The 23,957-nt window shown below is 49.3% G+C and overlaps 1 protein-coding gene across 2 annotated transcripts in view; it reads left to right on the top strand.

The window, feature by feature from the left end:
• ano8b (anoctamin 8b) overlaps positions 1-23,957 on the top strand; it is a 131,847-nt gene that overhangs the window by 76,281 nt on the left and 31,609 nt on the right. For both annotated transcript variants that reach the window (XM_038777664.1, XM_038777665.1), the window contains exons 10-12: positions 985-1,111; positions 9,587-9,642; positions 16,331-16,405. In XM_038777664.1, coding sequence (XP_038633592.1) covers positions 985-1,111; positions 9,587-9,642; positions 16,331-16,405 — 258 coding nt within the window. The remainder of the gene's footprint in view (positions 1-984; positions 1,112-9,586; positions 9,643-16,330; positions 16,406-23,957) is intronic.

The following is a 23,957-nucleotide window of genomic DNA, read 5'->3' as shown; positions in this document are numbered from 1 at the left end:
GCAAGTACGCCTTGCTAATACTAATAAAAGCTTACAATTACTATTAAATTACCAGAGTTTTGAAAGATTAATGAGAAAAATCCTCAGCAAACAATCACTCAGCTGCTTCCTTTGCACCTAATACCCTGACCCACCAAATTCCCACATTCACACTCTGTGACTAGCTGCTGTGTTCACGCTTAATTACCAGGGCCCATGGCATTATTCAAAGAACAGCGGGGGGGGGGGGGGGAATTTCTATCCCTCAACCGCCATCACTTAACATCAGATTAACATGCTTAATGGCAGATGTTTGTATTGTTTTTTAAAATAAATTTAGAGTACCCAATTATTTTTTCCAATTAAGGGGCAATTTATCGTGGCCAATCCACCTAACCTGCACATCTTTTGGGCTGTGGGGGCAAAACCCACACAGACACAGGGAGAATGTACAAACTCCACACAGACAGTGACCCAGAGCTGGGATTCGAACCCGGGTCCTCAGCGCCGTAGGCAGCAATGCTAACCACTGTGCCACCGTGCTGCCCGATGTTTGTATTGTTGAGTTGCTGCCTTAGTGCCCTTCAGGGGAGCACGGTAGCACAATGGTTAGCACTGTTGCTTCACGGCGCCAGGGTTCCAGGTTCGATTCCCGGCTTGGGTCACTGTCTGCGCGGAGTCTGCACGTTCTCTCCGTGTCTACGTGAGTTTCCTCCGGGTGCTCCGGTTTCCTCCCACAAGTCCTGAAAGACATGCTTGTTAGGTGAATTGGACATTCTGACTTCTCCCTCTGTGTATCCGAACAGGCGCTGGAATGTGGCAACTAGGGGCTTTTCACAGTAACTTCATTGCAGTGTTAATGTAAGCCTTCTTGTAACAATAAAGATTATTATTACATAACAACAGTCACTACACCTCAATGATAATTCATGGCGTGTAGCGCCAACACAAAGGACTTTACACATCTCGTTTGTTCATAAAGTTCTTTCTGCTTCATTTTTTTAGGAATTTGTGTCAAGTATTCAAGAATTGCCACGGATAGTCACCTATTTTCCTAAAGTCCTTTTGGCTGTGGTGGTTACAATTCTTGACGATGTTTACAAGAAAATTGCCTACTGGTTAAATGACATGGGTATGTACCAAATACAAGTGGTTTTGGGGGGCGGGGGAGGGGGGGGGGACCCCCTGTGATGGGGCAAGTGGGCCATTCACAACCTCCCAAAGGTTTACTTTTCACAACTACTCTTCATTTCATCAAGGACTTCAGTAATGTGGTGGGACTGAAAGTAACTGGGATTGTTCTCCCTGGGGCAGAGAACGTTACAGGAAGATTTACGAGAGGTGTTCAAAATCAGGAGGGGTTTCAACAGAACGAATAAGGAGAAAGTGTTTCGAGTGGCAAAGGGATCAGTCACCAGAGGACAGAGATTTATGGGCAGCTCGATAGCACAGTGGTTAGCACAGTTGCTTCACAGCTCCAGCGACCCAGGTTCGATTCCCGGCTTGGGTCACTGTTTGCGCGGAGTCTGCACGTTCTCCCCGTGTCTGCGTGGGTTTCCTCCGGGTGCTCCGGTTTCCTCCCACAGTCCAAAGATGTGCAGGTTAGGTGGATTGGCCACGCTAAATTGCCCCTAGTGTCCAAAAAAGGTTGCGTGGATAGGGTGGAGGTGAGGGGATAGAGTGAAGGCTTGGGTAGGGTGCTCTTTCCAAGAGCCGGTGCAGACTCGATGGGCCGAATAGCCTCCTGCGCTGTAAATTCTATGATTCGCTGATGATGACTGGCAAAAAAAATGTAAAATGCAGAAATATATTCTACTCAGCGAATCTGATTGGTTTGGATATATCTGCAAAAAGCAAAAATGTACAGGCAATGCGGGAGGGGGAACGGGAACGATTGGAGGAATTTCTTCACTCAGAGACTGGTGAATCTTTGGAATTTTCCACCCGAGAGGGTTGTGGATGCTCCGTCTTTGGGAATATTCAAGGCTGAGATTGGCAGATTTTTGATCTCTCGAGGTGGCACAGTGGTTAGCACTGCTGCCTCACAGCACCAGGGACACGGGTTCAATTCCAACCTCGGGTGACTGTGTGGAGTTTGCTCGTTCTCCCCGTGTCTGTGTGGGTTTCCTCCGGGTGCTCCGGTTTCCCCCACCATTCCAAAGATGTGCAGGTTTGGTGGATTGGCCGTGATAAATTACCCCCTAGTGTCCAGGGATGTGCAGCTTAGTTAGGGTTACCGGGGATAGGGAAGGGGAGTAGCATAGGTAGGTGCCCTTTTGGAGGGTCAGTGCAGACTAGAATTTCTGCACTGCAGGGATTCTATGAATGAAGAGCTTTGGGGATAGGACAGAAAAGGGGAGCCGAGACAGAAGGTTAACCGTGATCTTATTGAATAGCAGAGCAAGCTTGAGGGGCCGAATGGCCAACTCCTGCTCCCAATTCATGGGTTCTTTTGTTTATATGTTGACGGCTCTTTAAAGTAGAGTAATGGGCCAAATGGGTTCCTTCGTACTTCAGAATTCCCAGATTGGGGATACTGATATTACCCTGCACTTTCTGGCACCTATAGAGTTCCGGCTTCCAACAACTTTTCATTAGCAGCAGAAGCAATTGTGAAAACTGAGACGTGATCCCACACACTTTGTTAATTTTAACTTTGAGAGGGCAGCATAGCGGCGCAGTGGTTACCACAGTTGCATCACGGCGCTGAGGTCCCAGGTTCCATCCCGGCTCTGGGTCACTGTCCGTGTGAAGTTTGCACATTCTCCCCGTGTCTGCGTGGGTTTCACCCCCACAACCCAAAGATGTGCAGGTTAGGTGGATTGGCCACGCTAAATTGCCCCTTAATTGGAAAAATTAATTGGATACACAAAAAAAAATTATCTTTGAGGTTGATAGAATTTTGCTCTCAAAAGAAAATTTAAAAAAAAACTAAATTTAGAGTGTCCAATTCATTTTTTCCAATTACAGGCCAATTTAGCATGGCCAATCCACCTACCCTGCACATCTTTGGGTTGCGGGGATGAAACCCACGCAAACACGAGGAGAACATGCAAACTCCACACGGTCAGTGACCCAGAGCCGGGATTGAACCTGGGATCTCGGCGCCGTGAGGCAGCAGGGCTAACCCACTGTGCCCCCGTGCTGCCCCGCTATCAAAAGATATTGAGGGATACTGTATGTAACAGAGTGAGGTAACAAATCAACCAGGATCTCACTGAATAGCGGTACATAGAACATAGAACAATACAGCACAGAACAGGCCCTTCGGCCCTCGATGCTGTGCCGAGCTTTGTCCGAAACCAAGATCAAGCTATCCCACTCCCTGTCATTCTGGTGTGCTCCATGTGCCTATCCAATAACCGCTTGAAAGTTCCTAAACTGTCCGACTCCACTATCACAGCAGGCAGTCCATCCTACACCCTAACCACTCTCTGAGTAAAGAACCTACCTCGGATATCCCTCCTATATCTCCCACCCCGAACCTTATAGTTATGCCCCCTTGTAACAGCTACATCCACCCGAGGAAATAGTCTCTGAACGTCTACTCTATCTATCACCCTCATCATCTTATAAACCTCTATTAAGTCGCCTCTCATCCTCCTTCGCTCCAATGAGAAAAGTCCTAGCTCCCTCAACCTTTCCTCATAAGTCCTACTCTCCAAACCAGGCAGCATCCTGGTAAATCTCCTTTGCACCCTTTCCAATGCTTCCACATCCTTCCTATAATGAGGTGACCAGAACTGCACACAATACTCCAAATGTGGTCTCACCATGGTCACGTATAGTTGCAGCATAACCCCACGGCTCTTAAACTCAAGCTAACACACTACAGCCCTTCTTCACAACTCTATCCACTTGAGTGGCAACCTTCAGAGATCTGTGGACATGAACCCCAAGATCTCTCTGTTCCTCCACATTCCTCAGAACCCTGCCGTTGACCCTGTAATCCACATTCAAATTTTTTCTACCAAAATGAATCACCTCGCACTTATCAGGGTTAAACTCTATCAGCCATTTTTCGGCCCAGCTCTGCATCCTATCAATGTCTCTTTGCAGCCTACAACAGCCCTCCACCTCATCCACTACTCCACCAATCTTGGTGTCATCAGCAAATTTACTGACCCTCCCTTCAGTCCCCTCCTCCAAGTCATTTATAAAAATCACAAATAGCAGAGGACCCAGCACTGACCCCTGTGGTACACCGCTGGTAACTGGTCTCCAGTCTGAAAATTTTGCATCCACCATCACCCTCTGTCTTCTATGTGATAGCCAGTTACTTATCCAATTAGCCAAATTTCCCTCTATCCCACACCTCCTTACTTTCTTCATTTACTTTCTTCATGAACCGACCATGGGGAACCTTATCAAACGCCTAACTGAAATCCATGTATACAACATCAACTGCTCTCCCTTCATCTACACGCTTAGTTACCTCCTCAAAGAATTCAATCAAATTCGTGAGGCAAGACTTAACCTTCACGAATCCGCGTTGACTATCCCGGATTAAGCTGCATCTTTCCAAATGGTCATTAATCCTATCCCTCAGGACCCTTTCCATTAACTTACCGTCCACTGAAGTAAGACTAACTGGCCTATAATTACTAGGGTCATTCCTATTCCCTATTTACAGGCGGGGAGGGTTCAATTACTCTTCTTCCACACGTTCGCCCAGCAATTGGGAGTTAGTGGAAGCAATGTAGCCCTAACTAGACGCGACTTGTGGAATTTTACAGCTCCTTGCCTCACTACATTGCAAATCCAGTGTGTCTACTCCAAGGAAAAATGGCCAAAGCAGTTTCCCCATCTGCCATTATTGCTTGCACTAGGTTGTTGCTGGACTTCATAAGTTAAGTTATATGTTGTTGGTCCATGTCACTGAAGTAATCTTTCCACCAAGATTTGTCTATCATCTATCTCCCAGTCAGATATCCCATAGAAAAGCGTCCTCTACATTAGTGTTCGTCCAATGAAATTCGCTGAAGAGCCACAGGTGTTGCTATGTGACTCTGCGTTTTAACCCACAGGTGTATATATTTCACATCTAGGCTGGATTTTCCCGCCCTGCCCGCCGCAAGAACGCCACAGGCGAGCCGCGTAGAATGAAAAACTCCATTGACTTCGAGCGGGATTCTCCTCTCGCTGGGCAGACGCAACCGGAGAATCCCGCTGACACTCCCAGTGCTGCGCTGAGGGAGTGCTGCACTACCGGAGATGCTGGGCGGGGTTTCCCGTGCAACCTGACGTGTGTTTCGCAGCGACAGAGGCAGCGCTCCATTGACAGGCGGCAGTATCTTTGCTCCCGCCGTTGTCAATGGGGTTTCCCATCAAATGAACCTTTCGCCGTTGGGAAACCCATAGCGGGATTCATTGCCGGCAGGATCAGTAGATCCCACCAGCGTGAAAGGCAGGAAAATTGAGACCACTGCCTTTCAGGTGAGACAGTAAACTGAGGTCCTATCTGCTCTCCAAGGTGGAAGTAAAGATCCCGTGTTATTGTCTAAAGAAGAGTCGGGAAGTTCTCCCTGTCACTGAATTTGATTGGATTAAATTTGTTTATTGTTCTACACGCAGCTCAGACAGGGGCTGGTCAGATAGGGGCTGGTTTAGCTCACTCAGCTAAATCGCTTGCTTACCAAGCAGGCCAGCAGCACGGTTCAATTCCCGTACCAGCCTCCCCTGACAAGCGCTGGAATGTGGCGACTAGGGGCTTTTCACAGTAACTTCATTGAAGCCTACTCGTGACAATAAGCGATTTTCATTTCATTTTTCATTTCAGATCATTCCGTATATGAAACGAAAATACATAATAGGGCAAACATAAAATACATAATGTAAATACAAAGACAGAGGCATCCGGTGAAGCATACAGGAGTGTAGTACTACTCAGTAGAGAAGATGTGTGATAAGATCAGATCAGTCCATAAGAGGGTCATTTAGGAGTCTGGTAACAGCGGGGAACAAGCTCTTTTTGAATCTGTTTGTGCGTGTTCTCAGACTTTTATATCTCCTGCCCGATGGAAGAAGTTGGAAGAGTGAGTAAGCCGGGTGGGAGGGGTCTTTAATTACGCTGCCCGCTTTCCCCCGGCAGCGGGAGGTGTAGACAGAGTCAATGGATGGGATTCAGGTTCGCGTGATGGACTGGGCTGTGTTCAAAACTCTCTGTAGTTTCTTACGGTCTTGGGCCGAGCAGTTGCCATACCAGGCTGTGATGCAGCCAAATAGGATGCTTTCTATGGTGCATGTGTAAAAATTGGTATGAGTCAATGTGGACATGCCGAATTTCCTTAGTTTCCTAAGAAAGTATAGGTGCTGTTGTGCTTTCTTAGTCGTAGTGTTGATGTGGGTGACCAGGACAGATTGTTGGTGATGTGCACACCTGGGAATTTGAAGCTGTCCACCATTTCCACCATTGATGCGGACAGGGGTGTGTACAGTACTTTGCTTCCTGAAGTCAATTGTTGCGGTGCAGTAAGAGACCATTTGGCCCATCCTATCTGCACTGATTCTCCGAATGGACCATTCCCCTGGCTTCTCCCCTGCAGATTCATTCTTTTGGATAACTGCCTAATTCCCTTTTGAATGCTTTGGTTGAATCTGCCTCCACCACAATCTAAGGCGGTACATTCCAGATATGCTCAAAAAGTTTTTTCTTATATCACTTTTGTTTCTTTTGCTAATTGCTTTAAAGCTGTGCCCTCTCATTCCCGATCTTTTGATCGGTTTCTCTGTCCAGACCCCTCCTAATTTTGAATACCTCTCTCAAAACTGCCCAAAGCCACCTTCTCTCAAAGGAAACCAGTCTTAACTTCTCCAATCTATCTTCATAACGGAAGTTCCTCATCCTTCCAACCATGTCCGTGAATCTTTTCTGCACTCTGTTGGATGCCTTCCTCAAGTGTGGTGACCAGAGCTGAACACAATACCCCAGCTGAGGCTGGACTAATGACCTATAAAATTCAACAGAGCTTCCCTGTTCTAATACTCCATACCCCTATTAATATGCCCTGTTCTGTCCAATGTTTAACTTTCAATCAGCATCTTTAAAACAGATTAGCCGATCGTTTATCACATTGCTGCTTGTGGGATCTTGCTGTGTGTAAATTGGCTGTCACATTTTCTACAATACAACAGTCAATATACTTCAAAAAGGTGCTTCATCCGTTGTCTTGAGGTTGTGAAAGGTGCTATATAAATGCAAGTTTTATTATATTTATCAAACACCATTCAATAACATTCACGTCAACTTTTAATTTGATCAATTTGCCAACTAAAACACAAAAAGTTTCTTTTTAAATAAATTTAGAGTATACAATTCTTTTTTTCCACTTAAGGGGCAATTTAGCATGGCAGAAACACCTACCCTACCCATCTTTTTGGGTTGTGGGGGGTGAGACCCACGCAGACATGGGGAGAATATGCAAACTCCACACGGACAGGTACCCGGGTCCTCGGTGCCCCGAGGCAGCAGTGCTAACCACAAACAAATCCACAAAAAGGTTAAGATCACAAGCGCAAAAAAAATCACAAACGCGCATACAATGCTGACATGATTTTGAATATCACATGACCAATCCAATAGCTCAAAACTAAGCATCCATGAGGCGCTGTGTATCATCGACAAGCAAAATTGTATTCCACCACAGCCCGTAACCTCGTAGCCTGGCATCTCCCTCAGTCACCATCATCGACGCACAAACATTACTGGTAAGTGGTTTCACTCTGGAACCCCACTCTCTAACCCAAGTTATCAATTCAAACCCAATTCAAACCAATTTTTCAACTTCCCAGATTCCAACTGGTTGAGTCACACCTCCTCCACAACCTGAAAATGAAAAAAAATTGCTTATTGTCATAAGTAGGCTTCAAATGAAGTTACTGTGAAAAGCCCCTAGTCGCCATATTCCGGCACCTGTTCGGGGGGGGGGGGGGGGGGGGTGGCTGGTACGGGAATTGAACTGTGCTGCTGGCCTGCCTTGGTCTGCTTTCAAAGCCAGCGATTTAGCCCTGTGCTAAACAGTGGTTAGCAACATTGCTTCACAGCTCCAGGGACCCATGTTCGATTCCCGGTTTGGGTCACTGTCTGTGTGGAGTCTGCACGTTCTCCCCGTGTCTGCGTGGGTTTCCTCTGGGTACTCCGGTTTCCTCCCACAAGCCCCGAAAGACATGCCTGTTAGGTGAATTGGACATTCTGAATTCTCCCTCTGTGTACGCGAACAGGCGCCGGAGTGTGGCGACTAGGGGATTTTCACAGTAACTTCATTGCCGTGTTAATGTGAGCCTACTTGTGACAGTAATAAAGATTATTATTATTGAGGATTAAAAGGTTAAATTATGAGAGCAGGTTGCACAATCTTGACTCGCCTTCCCTTGTGTAAGAATGATTAAGTGGTGATCTGACTGAGGCGTTTAAGATGATTAAAGGATTTGAAGGGGTTGATAGAGGGGAACCATTTCTGCAGTTGGGGCAGAGGGGGTGGTGGGGGAGTCGAAAACAAGGGGAAAGAACTATTGAGTTCACAGAAGCAGCAGCCAAACGGGAAGCATTGGGAATATAAGGTTTATTTACAGAGAAATGAAAAGACTATGTACACAGGTCCCGGAAGGGACTATGGCCCTGGCTCACACCCGGGCTGGATTTATATACTCTGATTTCCTCTCCCGCTGATAAGGTGGCTCCGCCCCACAGCGTGGAAGCTCATATTCCACGAGACTCACGGGGAGCCTAATGGGGCCATCCTCGTGGGTCCGTGTGTGTTACAACAAGAACCTTAAAGCTGGAGCCCAGGGGTGGTGGCAGGAAGCACCTCTTCACAGGAAGGCAAGTGGAATTCTGGAACTCTCTCCCACAAAAGGGGGCAATTGGACCTTTCATGCCTGAGATTGACAGATTTTTGTTGGACCCAAGGTTGATAAATGGAGTTGAGGTGCACATTAACCATTTGGATAGTGGAACAAACTGGAGGGGCTGAATGGTCTGCTCCTGTCCCTGTATTACGGAGGACTCCGCCTAGGCTGCACCCAGACAAACCTTTTGGAGTAATAACGTTTAATGGTTGGGGGAGAATTTTGGTGAGCTTGGGGGATGTTCCTGGTCTGCTGCCACCCTTACAGCTGTGTGCAGTAGCTTGTTCCAGCTCAGCGACCTGGCAAAAGCTCAATAATCGTGGGCAGCACGGTGGCGCAGTGGGTTAGCACTGCTGCCTCACGGCACCGAGGTCCCAGGTTCGATCCCGCCTCTGGGTCACTGTCCGTGTGGAGTTTGCACATTCTCCCCGTGTCTGCGTGGGTTTCGCCTCCACAACCCAAAGATGGGCAGGCTAGGTGGATTGGCCACGCTAAATTGCCCCTTAATTGGAAAAAATGAATTGGGTACTCTAAATTTTATTTAGCTCAATAATCCAGGGGTTTTTAGTTGCCCAAATACCTGAATGAAAGTATGGTCAATCAGTACAGGGTCAGCAGTGAGCTTGTAGGAAAGACGAGGGTTCACACAGAACCCCAATTCCTATCAGCCTGACTGCTGATTGCGTCCTAACCGGTATCGGAGGTTTCAGTGTCCTAACAATGTGTCTGAATCATCTTTCTCTATATTTCCTTCTTGCAGAGAACTACCGCTTACAGAATGCCTATGAGAAACACCTCATCATTAAACTAGTTTTGGTAAGTATCCTTTCGGGTGGAGCATTATACCGAATTTCCATCTATCGTAGAGTCAGTTACAGCACAAAAGGAGGCCATTTGGCCCATCAATTCCATGCCAGCATCCCAGACAACAATCCAATCAATCCCGCACCCCCCACCCCCGTTACCGATCCCCGTAACCCTGTGAGTTTATTTCCTTCAATTACCCACCCAACTTCCTTTTGAAGTCATTGATTGTCTCTGTCTCCATCATCATGGGCAATGAGTTCCAGGTCATTATCACTCCCCGCGGAAAAAAATTATTTCTTACACTCCCTCCCGAGTACCTCTTACCCAAAATTATATGTCTGTCTCCCCTAGCCCTTCTATAATCAGCTAATCCTTACAAGGCAGATCTGTAGAATCCCGACAGAGAAGGAGGCCATTCGGCCCATCAAGTCTGCACCGACCCTCTGAAAGAGCACCGTTTTTCCATTCCTAGGTAGGGTAGGAATGGAAAAACTCTTCCCAAGGACGACATGGTGGCAGTGGTTAGCACTGCTGCCTCACAGCTCCAGGGACCCGGTTCAATTTCGGCCTCTGGTGACCGTCTCTGTGGAGTTTGCAAGTGCTCCCCATGTCTTCTGCGTGGGTTTCCTCTGGGTGCTCCGGTTTCCTACCACAGTCCAAAGATGTGCGGGTTAGGTGGGGCTACGGGGATAGGGCTAGGGACTGGGCCTAGGTACGGTGCTCTTTCAGAGGGTCGGGGCAGACCTGTCGGGCTGAATGGCCTCCTACAATCTGTAGGGATTCTGTAGATCTGTCTTCTAAGGATTAGCTGAATCAGGGAGGTGGGGGAGGGGCAGTCGTGCCATGGTGCATTCTCCATGGCATTGCTTTGACCAATCAGACTCAGCTTGCCACCCAATCTGCACTCTTTTCACATGCAGTCTGAATTGTTTCTCCATTTGAAATTTGGAAATCTCGTGTCTGTCCTGATGAGTGCAAGATGAAAAGCTTCATTCGCATGTTTCTTTTTGCAGCAATACTCAAGTTCTGTACTGTCAAGTGATTATTCCATAAGCCTCAATATTTTTAACCAGCCTTTTATGTAGTACCTTGTCAAACACTTGTTGAAAATCCATATAGACAACATCAACCACATTCCCTTCATCGATCATCTCTGTTACTTCATCAAAAATTCTATTAGTCAAACATGACCTGTATTTTACAAACCCGCGCTGGCTCTACTTAATGAACTCAAACCTCTCCAAGTGCTGTGATGTGACTCCAAATTTCTTTCACTGATTACAGATTTCAAATCCTTTCCCACCACTGATGTTAAACTAACCGGCCTGTAGTTGCTAGGACTGTCACCCTACTCTTGAGTTTGCACTGACAGCGACCCAGGGCCGGGATCGAACCACTGCACCACCGTACTGTCCTTCCTGAGCCATTCCTGCCACACCAGGTGGATGTAGAAGATCACATTTCGCTGTTTTGAAGAAGAGTACGGGAGGTTTCCCTGCCCTACCCCCACAACCGCCCCCCCTCAACTGCCCTCATCACCCCTACCCAGCCCTGCCACCCTCACCCAGCCCCGCCACCCTCATCCAGCCACCGCCAGTGTTCTGGGGCCAATTTTAATCTCTTAACCAACATCACTAAGGAAAACCATATGATCTGGTTATGTGACTCGGTCCCCTCACAAGAAGGCTGGTTCAGTAGAGCCTTTACATTGCCAGAACCACTTGTAAGAGTGGCACAATGTCGCCCTTCCCAATTTTGTAGACTTCTCTCAGTGCTGATGAGTGAGGTCCTTTTGCCTCGCCTTCATTCCCATCCCCCACTGGCGGGACGCTGAACCCCTCTCCCCTCCAGAATCCAGATCAGCTCGGATCCCAATCCCGCTTTCCCTCGCCAACACTTGGAAAATTGTCTGCCCCTCTGGGGGAGTTTGGATAAGCGTGAGGTGTCAGGAGGTATGGCACCTTGGAACCGCTGACACCAGCACGACTCAGCCTTGCTTCAGAGAAGGGCTGGGCAAAAGGGGAAGGAGGAGGGGGAAATATTGGGGGCAAATTCGAAGTCATTGAGCTAAAAGGCGAAAAAGATTTCGTCAGGTCCTTGCTGGCACAGCTGGAAGTTGCTGCTTGGGGTTAAATTTAGAAGCCATGATATTTGAGCTTCAGTCAGGCACACAAGCTCAGTCCAATAGCAGAACGCTAGCTGAACCCTGCCCCCTCCAACAGCTAGTTGTGCATCTGTTCCCTTTGCACTTCCAAGCTCAGTGTTACAGTGCTGGGTCTTAAGTGAAGATCCCGTTACCCTTTCCCCTCACATGGTGATGGAATTTGGATCTGTGTCTGTGCCTGCGATGCTCCCACACGGTGATGGGTCACCCATGTGTGGTCTACCCTCATGGTCAGAGCTGTGTGCATCTCTGCTTGATGAACGTGTAACTCCTTTCCCCTCCGATCCTTTGCCTTAGTCTTAACCTCACAATGGCACCAACTGCACGTGTGCAGAATGTCTTCGCTCCTACACCCATCCACAGTGCGGTCGCTTCATTGTCACTGATTCACCAGTGGGTTTGTACCGTAGGTTTGTGCGCATCACGGTTGGGGTCTTTGGTCCAAACCCATTTCACGAGTTGGAGACTTACAGGCAGCAGTCTCAATTGGATTTGAACCTGAGTTCAGAGCTGAAAACTTTGTATAGAATCCACAGGGAAACTGGACCTTTATTACCTTCAGAATGGGGTGTCGTAGTGCTGTCATCCCCGACCTCTCACCTGTCACCCTTCATAAACTTTAGCTCATGCAAAACTCTGCTGCCCTGTATCTGAACTCACTCCATAATCCCATTGCATTAAAAACCGTCAAGGTGATCACTTGCATAAACCACAACAGCTTTTATATATATTCCTGAAAAAAGAGAGACGTCGAAGCATCAAGGGTTATGCTGCCTGGTTTAAATTCCAAACAACACTCAGCAGTTAACTGTCAATGAAAGTGAAAGTGAAAAGTGAAAGTGAAAATCGTTTATTGTCACAAGTAAGCTTCAATGAAGTTACTGTGAAAAGCCCCTAGTCGCCACATTCCGGCGCCTGTTCGGGGAGGCTGTTACGGGCTGCGGGTCCACTTTGAAAGCCAGCGATTTAGCCCTGTGCTAAACAGCCCCTAGTGCATTCTCCATGGCAATACCTCTACCAATCAGCACTTTCTTTCCATGCAGTATAAATTGTTGTTTTCCTCTTATTTTAACTTTAGAATACCCAATTATTTTTTTTCCAATTAAGGGGCAATTTAGCATGGCCAATCCACCTACCCTGCACATCTTTGGGTTGTGGGGGTGAAACCCACAAAAACACGGGGAGAATGTGCAAACTCCACACGGACAGTGACCCAGAGCTGGGATCGAATCTGGGACCTCGGCGGCATGAGGCAGCAGTGCTATCCACTGTGCTGCACCCGTTGTTTTCCTCTTATACTGGTACTCCTGTGAAATATCCTGTTGAGTGCAAATCGAAAAACTTCAGTATGTATCTTGTTGGCAGCAATACTAAGTTATGGACTACCAAACAACCATTTACATTTATATCGCAACTTCGAGGTAGGAACTCCGTCCAAGGCACAAACAAAATCTGATACTGCGTTGAATAAGGAGATTTTAGGATGGGTGACCAAAAGTTTAGTTAAAATTATGTTTATGGAGCATCTTAAAGGAGGAGAGAGAGAGAAGCAGAGAGGTGTAGCAAGAGAATTCCTGAACTTGAGCTCCAGGCAGCTGAAGGTGTGGCGATCAGTGCTGGAGAAGTGGAAATCTGGGATGCTAACGGTGCCAGAATTAGAGGAGTGCGGAGATTATGGGGCCGGAGGAGATTACAGAAACAGAGAGGGACAAACTGGCCATGGAGGGATTTGAACATGAGGACGATAATATTAAAATCAAGGAATTGCTGCACTGGGGTCACTTGGGTGATGGGCGGATGGGATTTGGTGTGGGTGAGGACTGAGGCAGCAAGGTTTTGGATGATCTATAGGCTACAGAGGGTAGAAGGTGTGAGGCATGTCGGGAGTCCAATCGAATGGTTGAGCCTTGAGTTAATAAAGTCCACAAGGCAGAGTGACCAATAAGTATTCATCCTGGTCCAAAAAGCATCGTCTGTTCTCAACGGGCAGAATGGCCTGTTACGACAACCTGGGCTCGGGTGCGGTCAGTTCTAGCCCCTTGACCTGGAATCACAGCACAAGTGAATTAACCAATAATTCTTAGAAAAACACCCAAAGTCTTTGACCCTTGGCTGCCCAATAATTACAGTCACCGGGTTTGTAAATGCAAACACAATTACTGTTTATTTATAAGAAGAACTATAATGAAATATGCAGCAAGTACAATTGGTAAACAATTGATACCCTATTACCATTTTAGCTTGCCCCCACACTCCACACACACACACACAAGACAGACAAATACAGAGGGGGGAAATTTCATAATTAAAGGAAAAATAGAGGGTGGGATTCCCCGCAACCTGGTGGGGCGGGCCACTCTGGTGCCGAGGAGTGGCGTGAACTACTCTGGCGTTGGGCCGCCCCATAGGTGCAGAATCCTCCGCACGTTCAGGGGCTAGGCTGGCGCCGAGTGTTTGGCGCCGCGTCAACCGGCGGCGAAGGGCCTCCACCGGCCGGCGCAAGTTCGTGCATGCGCGGGAGCGGCGGCATCATCCCAACGCATGCGCAGGGAGGATCTTCTCTGCACCGGCCATGGTGGACGTTGACAGCGGCTGGTGCAGAGGGAAAGAGTGCCCCCCCCGCACAGGCTCGCCCACGGATTGGTGGGTCCCGACTGCTCATTCTCTCTGCTGCTTGATGTAAAGATACATGTGCATTAATCATCCATGGATCAAAAATGGCAACAGCAAAATAATAGAAAGGGGAACTAAGGCAATAAACAGGAAGAAGCCTTACAGGGCTCCTTCTGTGCTGTGTAATTCTATGATTCTATCTCGATCAGGGGAATGAGGAAACCCTTTTGTTGAATTCAATCCAATCCTTATGACCAAGTTACTGTAGGGATCCAAAGCTCTCCACCCCTCCCACCCCATGGATAATCTAACTCCCACCCACCCCATCAGACACCTAATTCACTCCCCTGGGTGTTTGTTCTTCAGGAGGTTAATCTTGAATTGGTGTAGACTCTGGGACAAGGTAGGTAGAAAAATCAGCCTGCTCGAACTGTGCCCCTTGACCAGGCTTTTGATTGTCTTGACTGGTCACTCTTCTCTTGGCTTGGAATGTCCTCCCCATTGTACCTGAGCTTGAATTTTTAGGATGGTGGGGTGGGGGCTTAGCCCCACCATCCGAAGCGTCGGCAGGGAACACATCCCTACCGGCTCCAATTGCCCCAGTGCCATATTACGCTCTAACGAATGTTACTTCGCACAAGGCAGGACTTTTGGAGAATTTCTGGAACTAAGTCCTGGGCCCCAGGGGACAGGTAAGTGGCAGGGGTCCCAGGGCAGGGAGGGTAGGGGACATTTGGAGGGTCGCGAGTGGGAGGTGGTCAGGGTCTCGGAGGATAGGTCGGAGTGGGGGTCCAGACGTCAACAGGCCTCAAGGGAGCGTGCTCCCTGTCAGAAGGGGGTCTTCAAACAGAGCACGCCCTCCCCCTCCAAATACCCACTTTCTGTCCGAGATAATTTCCCTCCGGCCTGCTCCCCTCAATTGGCAAACACATGCCAGCCTAGAAATTGAAGCTGGGCTGGAAAAGGTCTCTGAGGGTATCAATTAGGGAAAGGACAGGTTTCACCTCCAAGGCTCTGCCCCACCCCGGTACTGAACCATTGATGGGAATCTGGCCCTGATTACTGTGAGTCACTGTGGCTCAGTGGGTAGCACGGAGGTAGAAAGTTGTGGATTCAAGTTACACTCGAGAGACTTGAGTCCAAATTCCAGGCTGACACTCCTATGCTGCACTGTCAGAGGTACATTAAACAGAGGCTTCATCTGCCCCCTCAGGGTGGACGTGAAAGATCGCATGGTACTAGTTGGAAGTAGGCAGGAGATATTTGCCCGGTCACCTGGGACCAACCATTATCCCTCAATCACAACAACAGATGGCCAACGTCACATTGCTGTTGTGGGATCTTGCTGTGCGCCGATTAGCTACTGCGTTTCCGACGCTACAACAGTGACTCATCTTCAAAAGAGTACTTCATTGGCTGTAAAGGTCTTTGTGATGTTCTGAGGTCATGAAAGGTGCTATATAAATGCAAATCTTTTTCATCTGTACTAGCTGCTATATTTTTCCACGGGGGAGACAGTGACACTGAGGCACATTGATTAGCACTGCTGCCTCCCCGCGCCAAGGACCCGTGTTCAATTCCAGCCTCGGGGGACTGTCTGGGTGGAGTTTGCATTTTCTCCCCGTGTCTGCACGGGTTTCCTCCGGGTGCCCCGGTTTCCTCCCACAATCCAAAGATGTGCAGGTTAGGTGGATTGGCCATGCTAAATTGCCCCTCAGTGTCCAGGGATGTACAGGTTAGATAACGGGGTAGTGGGGCCTGGGTGGGGTGCTCGCTCAGATAGTCAGTGCATATTTGATGGGCCGAATGGCCTCCTTCTGCACTGTAGGTAGTCGATGATTCTATAATCTGATGCGTTAATGTGACCCTCTTGCGACGTCATCAGAAATGAGCCTAACCCTTCATTTTCTTTCTTCCCAGTTCCAGTTTGTAAATTCGTATCTTAGTCTTTTCTACATTGGATTCTACCTCAAAGATATGGAACGCCTCAAAGAGGTAAGAGCTCATTCTTCCCTGTTTGTGCTGCACAGCTCCATTCTCTGATAGACCTGGGTGCGATGGGCTGAATAGCCTTTTGCCTGTCAGGGTCTGTGACAGCTGGCTGTAACAGGCAGAAATGTATTGTGTTTTGGGGCCTGCAATTACTGAGCTCCTTTGCAAGATCGTTGTTGCATTCATCCTTTCCTGACTTGAAACGGTCGCAAATCGCATCCGTTTCCGGTCTCCCTTTATTTCACCTGTGTTTTCATTTGACATTTTCTTTCCTCTCTCCTCCGCAGATGTTGATAGTCTTCTCCCTGTCCAAAAGCCTTATCCGTCAGCTAAAAGATGCCCTCCTCCCGTACATTGTCCTCAAAATCTATCTCCTCCTCATCTTCAAACGCAACATGGCGACCAGGGTCCACATTGTCTGCTTTCGATGGTTTCAATGCCAAGTACAAACAGGGCTTGGCTTGCTGATGCATGCTTTGCAATAAGGGGGGAAAGGGCAGAGTTCAATCTCGGCAAAACCATTGGCTCGATCGTGGAGATTTTCTTGACCTAGATAATTATTTTGGGTCGGTTTCTGAAGGGATTGATCTGTTCTGCTGAAGGCGTGAAATCTGCCTCAGAAGCATCATTCCCCCCCCCCCTCCCGCAAAAACTTTCTCATTCGTCCAAAGGAACTTTCTGTGCAACTGAGTGGCTTATCCGGCCATTGGGAAGCCAATTAGAGTCATGCTTTCATTTTTCTTATTTATGCCATAAGTTTTTTTCATATTTTTTTCTATTTTTGCCTTCCCTTGGAGACAGCCAGATTTAGCGCAAGGATTCACAGACCAATGGCCTAGTTTTGTTGTTCCTTTTGTATCTGCACTCCTGTCCCGGAGCGTGACGTTGAACAGTAAAAGATGAGGTGGGGGTTGGGGCAGGGTCCGGCGGTGCTGAGGACACAGTTACTCCAATGCACCGGGGGGTTGGGGGGGGGGGGGGGGGGGGGGGGGGGGTTTACAAGCTCCGAAGACCCACACAGATCGGACACGAGTTTCCCACTAGATGTCAACCCAAAATCCAGATCCAGAATTCCGGCCACTATCACTGGATCGCTGCGAAACAGGTTTGAGCAACGGACCTCGTGACGCAGAGGTGGAAATGGTCAGTCAATGGAACCTGTACCCCAGTGAGAGTCAGTGTGTGTGGAACCCGTACCCCAGTGAGAGTCTGTGTGTGTGGGACCCCTATCCCAGTGAGAGTCAGTGTGTGTGGGACCCGTACCCCAGGGAGAGTCAGTGTGTGTGGAACCCGTACCCCAGTGAGAGTCAGGGTGTGTGGGACCCCTATCCCAGTGAGAGTCAGTGTGTGTGGGACCCGTACCCCAGTGAGAGTCTGTGTGTGTGGGACCCTATCCCAGTGAGAGTCAGTGTGTGTGGGACCCGTACCCCAGTGAGAGTCAGTGTGTGTGGAACCCGTACCCCAGTGTGAGTCAGTGTGTGTGGGACCCGTACCCCAGTGAGAGTCAGTGTGTGTGGGACCCGTACCCCAGTGAGAGTCAGTGTGTGTGGAACCTGTACCCCAGTGAGAGTCAGTGTGTGTGGAACCTGTACCCCAGTGAGAGTCAGTGTGTGTGGGACCCGTATCACAGTGAGAGTCAGTGTGTGTGGGACCTGTACCCCAGTGAGAGTCAGTGTGTATGGGACCCGTACCCCAGTGAGAGTCAGTGTGAGTGGGACCCGTACCCCAGTGAGAGTCAGTGTGTGTGGGACCCGTACCCCAGTGAGAGTCAGTGTGTGTGGAACCCGCACCCCAGTGAGAGTCAGGGTGTGTGGGACCCGTACCCCAGTGAGAGTCAGTGTGTGTGGGACCCGTACCCCAGTGAGAGTCAGTGTGTGTGGGACCCGTACCCCAGTGAGAGTCAGTGTGTGTGGAACCTGTACCCCAGTGAGAGTCAGTGTGTGTGGAACCTGTACCCCAGTGAGAGTCAGTGTGTGTGGGACCCGTACCCCAGTGAGAGTCAGTGTGTGTGGAACCCGCACCCCAGTGAGAGTCAGGGTGTGTGGGACCCGTACCCCAGTGAGAGTCAGTGTGTGTGGGACCCGTACCTCAGTGAGAGTCAGTGTGTGTGGGACCCGTACCCCAGTGAGAGCCAGTGTGTGTGGGACCCGTACCCCAGTGAGAGTCAGTGTGTGTGGGACCCGTAGCCCAGTGAGAATCGGTGTGTTGGAACCCATAGCCCAGTCAGAATGAGTGTGTGGGGAACCCGTACCCCAGTGAAAGTCAGTGTGTGTGGGACCCGTAGCCCAGTGAGAGTCAGTGTGTGTGGGACCCGTAGCCCAGTGAGAGTCAGTGTGTGTAGGACCCACACCCCAGTGATAATCAGTGTGTTTGGGACCTGTACCCCTGTGAGAGTCAGTGAGTGTGGGACCCATACCCCAATGAGAGTCAGTGTGTGTGGAACCCGTACCCCAGTGAGAGTCAGTGTGTGTGGGACCCGTACCCCAATGAGAGTCAGTGTGTGTGGAACCCGTACCCCAGTGAGAGTCAGTGTGTGTGGGACCCGTACCCCAATGAGAGTCAGTGTGTGTGGAACCCGTACCCCAGTGAGAGTCAGTGTGTGTGGGACCCGTAGCCCAGTGAGAGTCAGTGTGTGTAGGACCCACACCCCAGTGATAATCAGTGTGTTTGGGACCTGTACCCCTGTGAGAGTCAGTGAGTGTGGGACCCATGCCCCAATGAGAGTCAGTGTGTGTGGAACCCGTACCCCAGTGAGAGTCAGTGTGTGTGGGACCCGTACCCCAATGAGAGTCAGTGTGTGTGGAACCCGTACCCCAGTGAGAGTCAGTGTGTGTGGGACCCGTACCCCAGTGAGAGTCAATGTGTGTGGGACCCGTACCTCATTGATAATCAGTGTGTTTGGGACCCGTAGCCCAGTGAGAGTCAGTGTGTGTGGGACCCGTACCCCAGTGAGAGTCAGTGTGTGTGGGACCCGTACCCCAGTGAGAGTCACTGTGTGTGGGACCCGTACCTCATTGATAATCAGTTTGTTTGGGACCCGTACCCCAGCGAGAGTCAGTGTGTGTGGAACCCGTACCCCAGTGAGAGTCAGTGTGTGTGGGACCCGTACCCCAGTCAGAGTCAGTGTGTGTGGAACCCGTACCCCAGTGAGAGTCAGTGTGTGTGGGGCCCATACCCCAGTGAGAGTCAGTGTGTGTGGAACCCGTACCCCAGTGAGAGTCAGTGTGTGTGGAACCCGTACCCCAGTGTAAGTCAGTGTGTGCGGATCCTGTTCCCCAGTGAGAGTCAGTGTGTGTGGAACGCGTACCCCAGTGAGAGTCAGTGTGTGTGGGACCCATACCCCAGTCAGAGTCAGTGTGTGTGGAACCCTTCCCCCAGTGAGAGTCAGTGTGTGTGGGACCCATACCCCAGTGAGAGTCAGTGTGTGTGGAACCCGTACCGCAGTCAGAGTCAGTGTGTGTGGAACCTGTACCCCAGTGAGAGTCAATGTGTGTGGGACCCGTACCTCATTGATAATCAGTGTGTTTGGGACCCGTACGTACCCCAGTCAGAGTCAGTGTGTGTGGGACCCGTACCCCAGTCAGAGTCAGTGTGTGTGGGACCCATACCCCAGTCAGAGTCAGTGTGTGTGGGACCCGTACCCCAGTGGGAGTCAGTGTGTGTGGGACCCGTACCCCTGTGAGAGTCGGTGTGTGTGGGACCCGTACCCCAGTGGGAGTCAGTGTGTGTGGGACCCGTACCCCAGTCAGAGTCAGTGTGGGGTACCCCAATCGCAGCCTGGACCCCAGTGAGAATTGGTGCCTTCAGGAAAATAAGGGGAAAATATGGACGAGAAATTTTGCTTTTCCAAAGATTCTGATGGTCTTGATCCAATAGCTGTAGGACTTTGTATAAAGTGACGCTCATTAAATTGGGATTCTGTACCTCAGACTGACTCACACTGAATTCAAGCTCCTGCTGGAGAATGAAATAATATCCTCAGGGAACTGGGTGCTTTGTCTGAAAAATTTACACCATGGTTTTCAGGTAAAAAGGGAGAAGAATGTATTAACATTTTTTTTCAGAATCCAAACACCTCTCTCTCTTAATGATGAATTGGGATCTGCTTTTTTGGGAAGATTTAGGAAGCATTGTACAGAAACGTAACTTGTTGAGAGTGCAGATCACAGAATCCGATGGCAGTGTTCAGTCCTATTTCCACTGCGCACTCTTGTGTAGCTGCACCCTACAAAGTTTCCCTTTGGCACAGCAATAAGGAGCCAATTTGAGTGAATAATGGAGATTAGGATCTTGAGTTGAGGTCCTTTGCAAAGAGATTCCCCCCCCCCCCCCCCCCCCCCAGCTACAGGGTTGTGTATTGGAGTTTATTTTTCCACCCCGTTTTTCCCCACCCTTGCCTCGATCTCTCTGGGGCCTCGGTACCTGCCAGATTGAACCCTGCTGAGCACGTAGCAGAGTGTGTAATTCTGGCGATTTGCTGATCGGGCAGGGAAACAGGAGAGTGGAGGAAATGCCTGCTGATGGTGTGGGAGCCTTGGATGAATGAATGGTTTGATACAGCTTCTGGGCCTGTTTTTGTACAAGCCTCCAGTCCACACAATGACAATGGCACCAAGTCAGAAGAAAACAAATGTTAAAAAGCGACTTCAAGTCTTTGAAAACATGAGGGCCCTTGTTGCATGTGAAGGGCATCCATTGTACCCTTAACACTGGACATGAACTTTCTAAAACTGACCTTCTCTCACTTGTAGCCCTTATGTGAGGGAAAGCATGAGTTATTTCTCAGACCGGTGTGAGGCTGGTGTGTGTGGCTGAGTGAATTCTACACTGGCGTCAGGGAGAGTCGGCTAGTCAAACGCATGTGATAAGAAACAAATGTGATAGTAACTATGTGCAGATAGTATTGAGGAGATTAGTGAAATCCTGGGGAGCAAGAGATTTGGAAAGTTGGAAATATGAACGGGCGGGGAACAGAGGAAAGTAGATCCTTGGAAAATAGGCGACAGGTTTAGATAAAGGATCTGGATCGGCGCAGGCTGGGAGGGCCGAAGGACCTGTTCCTGTGCTGTAATTTTCTTTGTTCTTTGTTCAAATCTCAGCATGCCTCCGTGTTAGCGTGACTCGGTTGTGGGTTCAAGCACCAGTCCAGCCCATAATTCTGGCTGACAGGCTTGGCGCACTGATGAGGGGGTGCTGCACTGTCGGAGGTGCCACCTTTCAGGGTTGTGGCCTTCAAACCGAGGCCCTGTCTGCCCTCTCTGATTGCCGGAGACAATCCCGGCACCGCTATTTTCAGCAAGAGCAGTGGAGTTCTTCCCGGTGTCTTGGGCCAATATTTCTCTCTCTGCCAACGGCGCAATCAGATGTTCTTATTGCTGGTTGTGGGATCTTGCTGTGCTCAAACAGGCTGTTCACATACAACGGTGATAACTCTTGGGAGGTGTGCCCCCCTCCTGTTCTGTGAAGCGGTTTGGAATGTCCTGGAGATGTGAACGCTGCTATAAAAATACAAGTCCCTTCTCTGTCTTCCCTAAACTTTAGCCACATAATAAACACCCGATTCGAGATGAGCAGATTTAGAATCGGCAGTAATTTAAGGAAGCAGAGCAGCATTCCTGTGGGTGGAGTGTGGAGACCCTGGGGGGGGAATGAACGACGATCCGGAACGATCATGTCAATGTTCAGAGCAGTCCCCCCCCCCCCCCCCCCCCCCCACCTCCCTACACACTTCCCAATCCCTCCTCGGCGAGACTGCCCGCACAGTATTCCCTTCCTCAGGTTGAAAAGAAGGTTTGCGGTGATTTTTCTCAGCGATGGTGAATTCTTTACGGCTGGGGTTCCGCCAGAGGAATCACACGATGATTAAAATAATCGCTTGGCTCCCTCACTGTATGCTGACTGCAGCTGGATTGTGCGATGAGCGGTCCTTTGTGATAAGATCTGGCTAAGTGTCAATCACTACACCCTGTATCCAGACCAATCCATCCCAGACTCAACGCTGATCACCTGCTTCCCCAGTAACCATGTCCCCTGCTCCCCCCCCCCCCCACCACCCGGTCCACCTCAGTGACTTCCCTACCCCTGCCCATATGTTTGTGGGATCTTCCTATGCACACACTAGCTGTTACACTTGCTACGTTACAACGGTGCCAACATTTCAAAATGCGCTTCATTGGCTGTAAGACGCTGTGAGATGCGCTGAGATCGGGAAAGGCGCTATACAAATGCAAGTTTTCCCTTTGTTACTTCTCGTCAGTCTCTGGTTGAGTCCAGTACAGGCGGATAAGACTTGCATTTATATCGCACTTTTTGTGACCTCAGGCTGTCCCAAGGCACTTCACAGCCAATTAGTTGTACTTACAGTTGTGATGTCAGGAAACATGGTTTGAGGACAGGAGCGGGGGAGCTTATGATGTCCCAACACCTCCTATACCATGGCCCACACTTCCTGCCTGAAACAATATCATCATGGTGAAATATTACTGGAGATAGTAATCCAGAGGCCTTCACTTCCATAGAATCCCTACAGTGCAGAAGAGTTCACTATTGCGCCTGCACCAACCCGCTGAGAGAGCACCCTACCTCGGCCACTCTCCCCACCCTATCCCTGTAACCCCACATACCCCACACAACCCTGAACACTAAGGAACAACTTAACATGGCCAATCCACCTAGCCTGCACGTCTTTGGACTGTGGGAGGAAACCGGAGCACCTGGAGGAAACCCACGCAGACACGGGGAGAACATGCAAACTCCACACAGAGCCACCCAAGGCCGGAATTGAACCCGGGTCCCTGGCACTGTGAGGCAGCAGTGCCAACCACTGTGCCACCCTTAGATAATGATTCTGAGGCACAAGCTCAAATGCCAGCACTATGGGTTAGGGAATAAAAAACTCAGATCAGTAACGGTGAGCGTCAATCTGTCAGATTCCAATAAAACCCATCTGGTTCACTAATGTATTTTAGGGAAGGAAATCTGCCGTCCTTACCCGGTCTGGCCTACATGTGACTCCAGACCCACAGCAATGTGGTTGGTTCTTAACTGCCCTCGGAAATGGCTCAGCAGCCTACTCAGTTGTAGTCAAAGAGGCGGCTCACCACCAACGTCTCCAGGGCAAATGGGGATAGGCTGCAGATTCTGGCCTTGCCGATAATGCCCACACCCTGTGAGCAAATAAAGGGTCTTTGGGGCCCAGTATTGCTGGGGGAAGGAGTTACAATCATTGCCCCAAGAGTCTCCTGAAATTAAAGATTAATCTCCAGGCTGTGGTTAAGATCAAAATAATGGAGAAAATTTATCATGGTAAAACTGTTTTCCTTTTTCTTTCAACACTTTTGTTTGTTAGTTATTAAAATATTGGGGTGTGGAAGGGACTATTTGGCTGGGTGAGGCAGGGTGTCATTGGAAAATACTTCAGCGGTTTGTCCGGCCAGAGCTGAACACTAGCTACACCCCTAACAGTTAGGAAGGCAAGTGCAATGTTAGCATTCATGTCGAGAGGGCAAGAATATAAGAGCAGGGATGTACTTCTGAGGCTCTATCAGGCTCTGGT

This window comes from Scyliorhinus canicula, chromosome 18, assembly GCF_902713615.1.
Source record: "Scyliorhinus canicula chromosome 18, sScyCan1.1, whole genome shotgun sequence".
Lineage (NCBI taxonomy): Eukaryota > Metazoa > Chordata > Chondrichthyes > Carcharhiniformes > Scyliorhinidae > Scyliorhinus > Scyliorhinus canicula.
The sequence above is the reverse complement of the archived record's forward strand: the minus strand, read 5'-3'. Positions and strand labels throughout refer to the sequence as shown.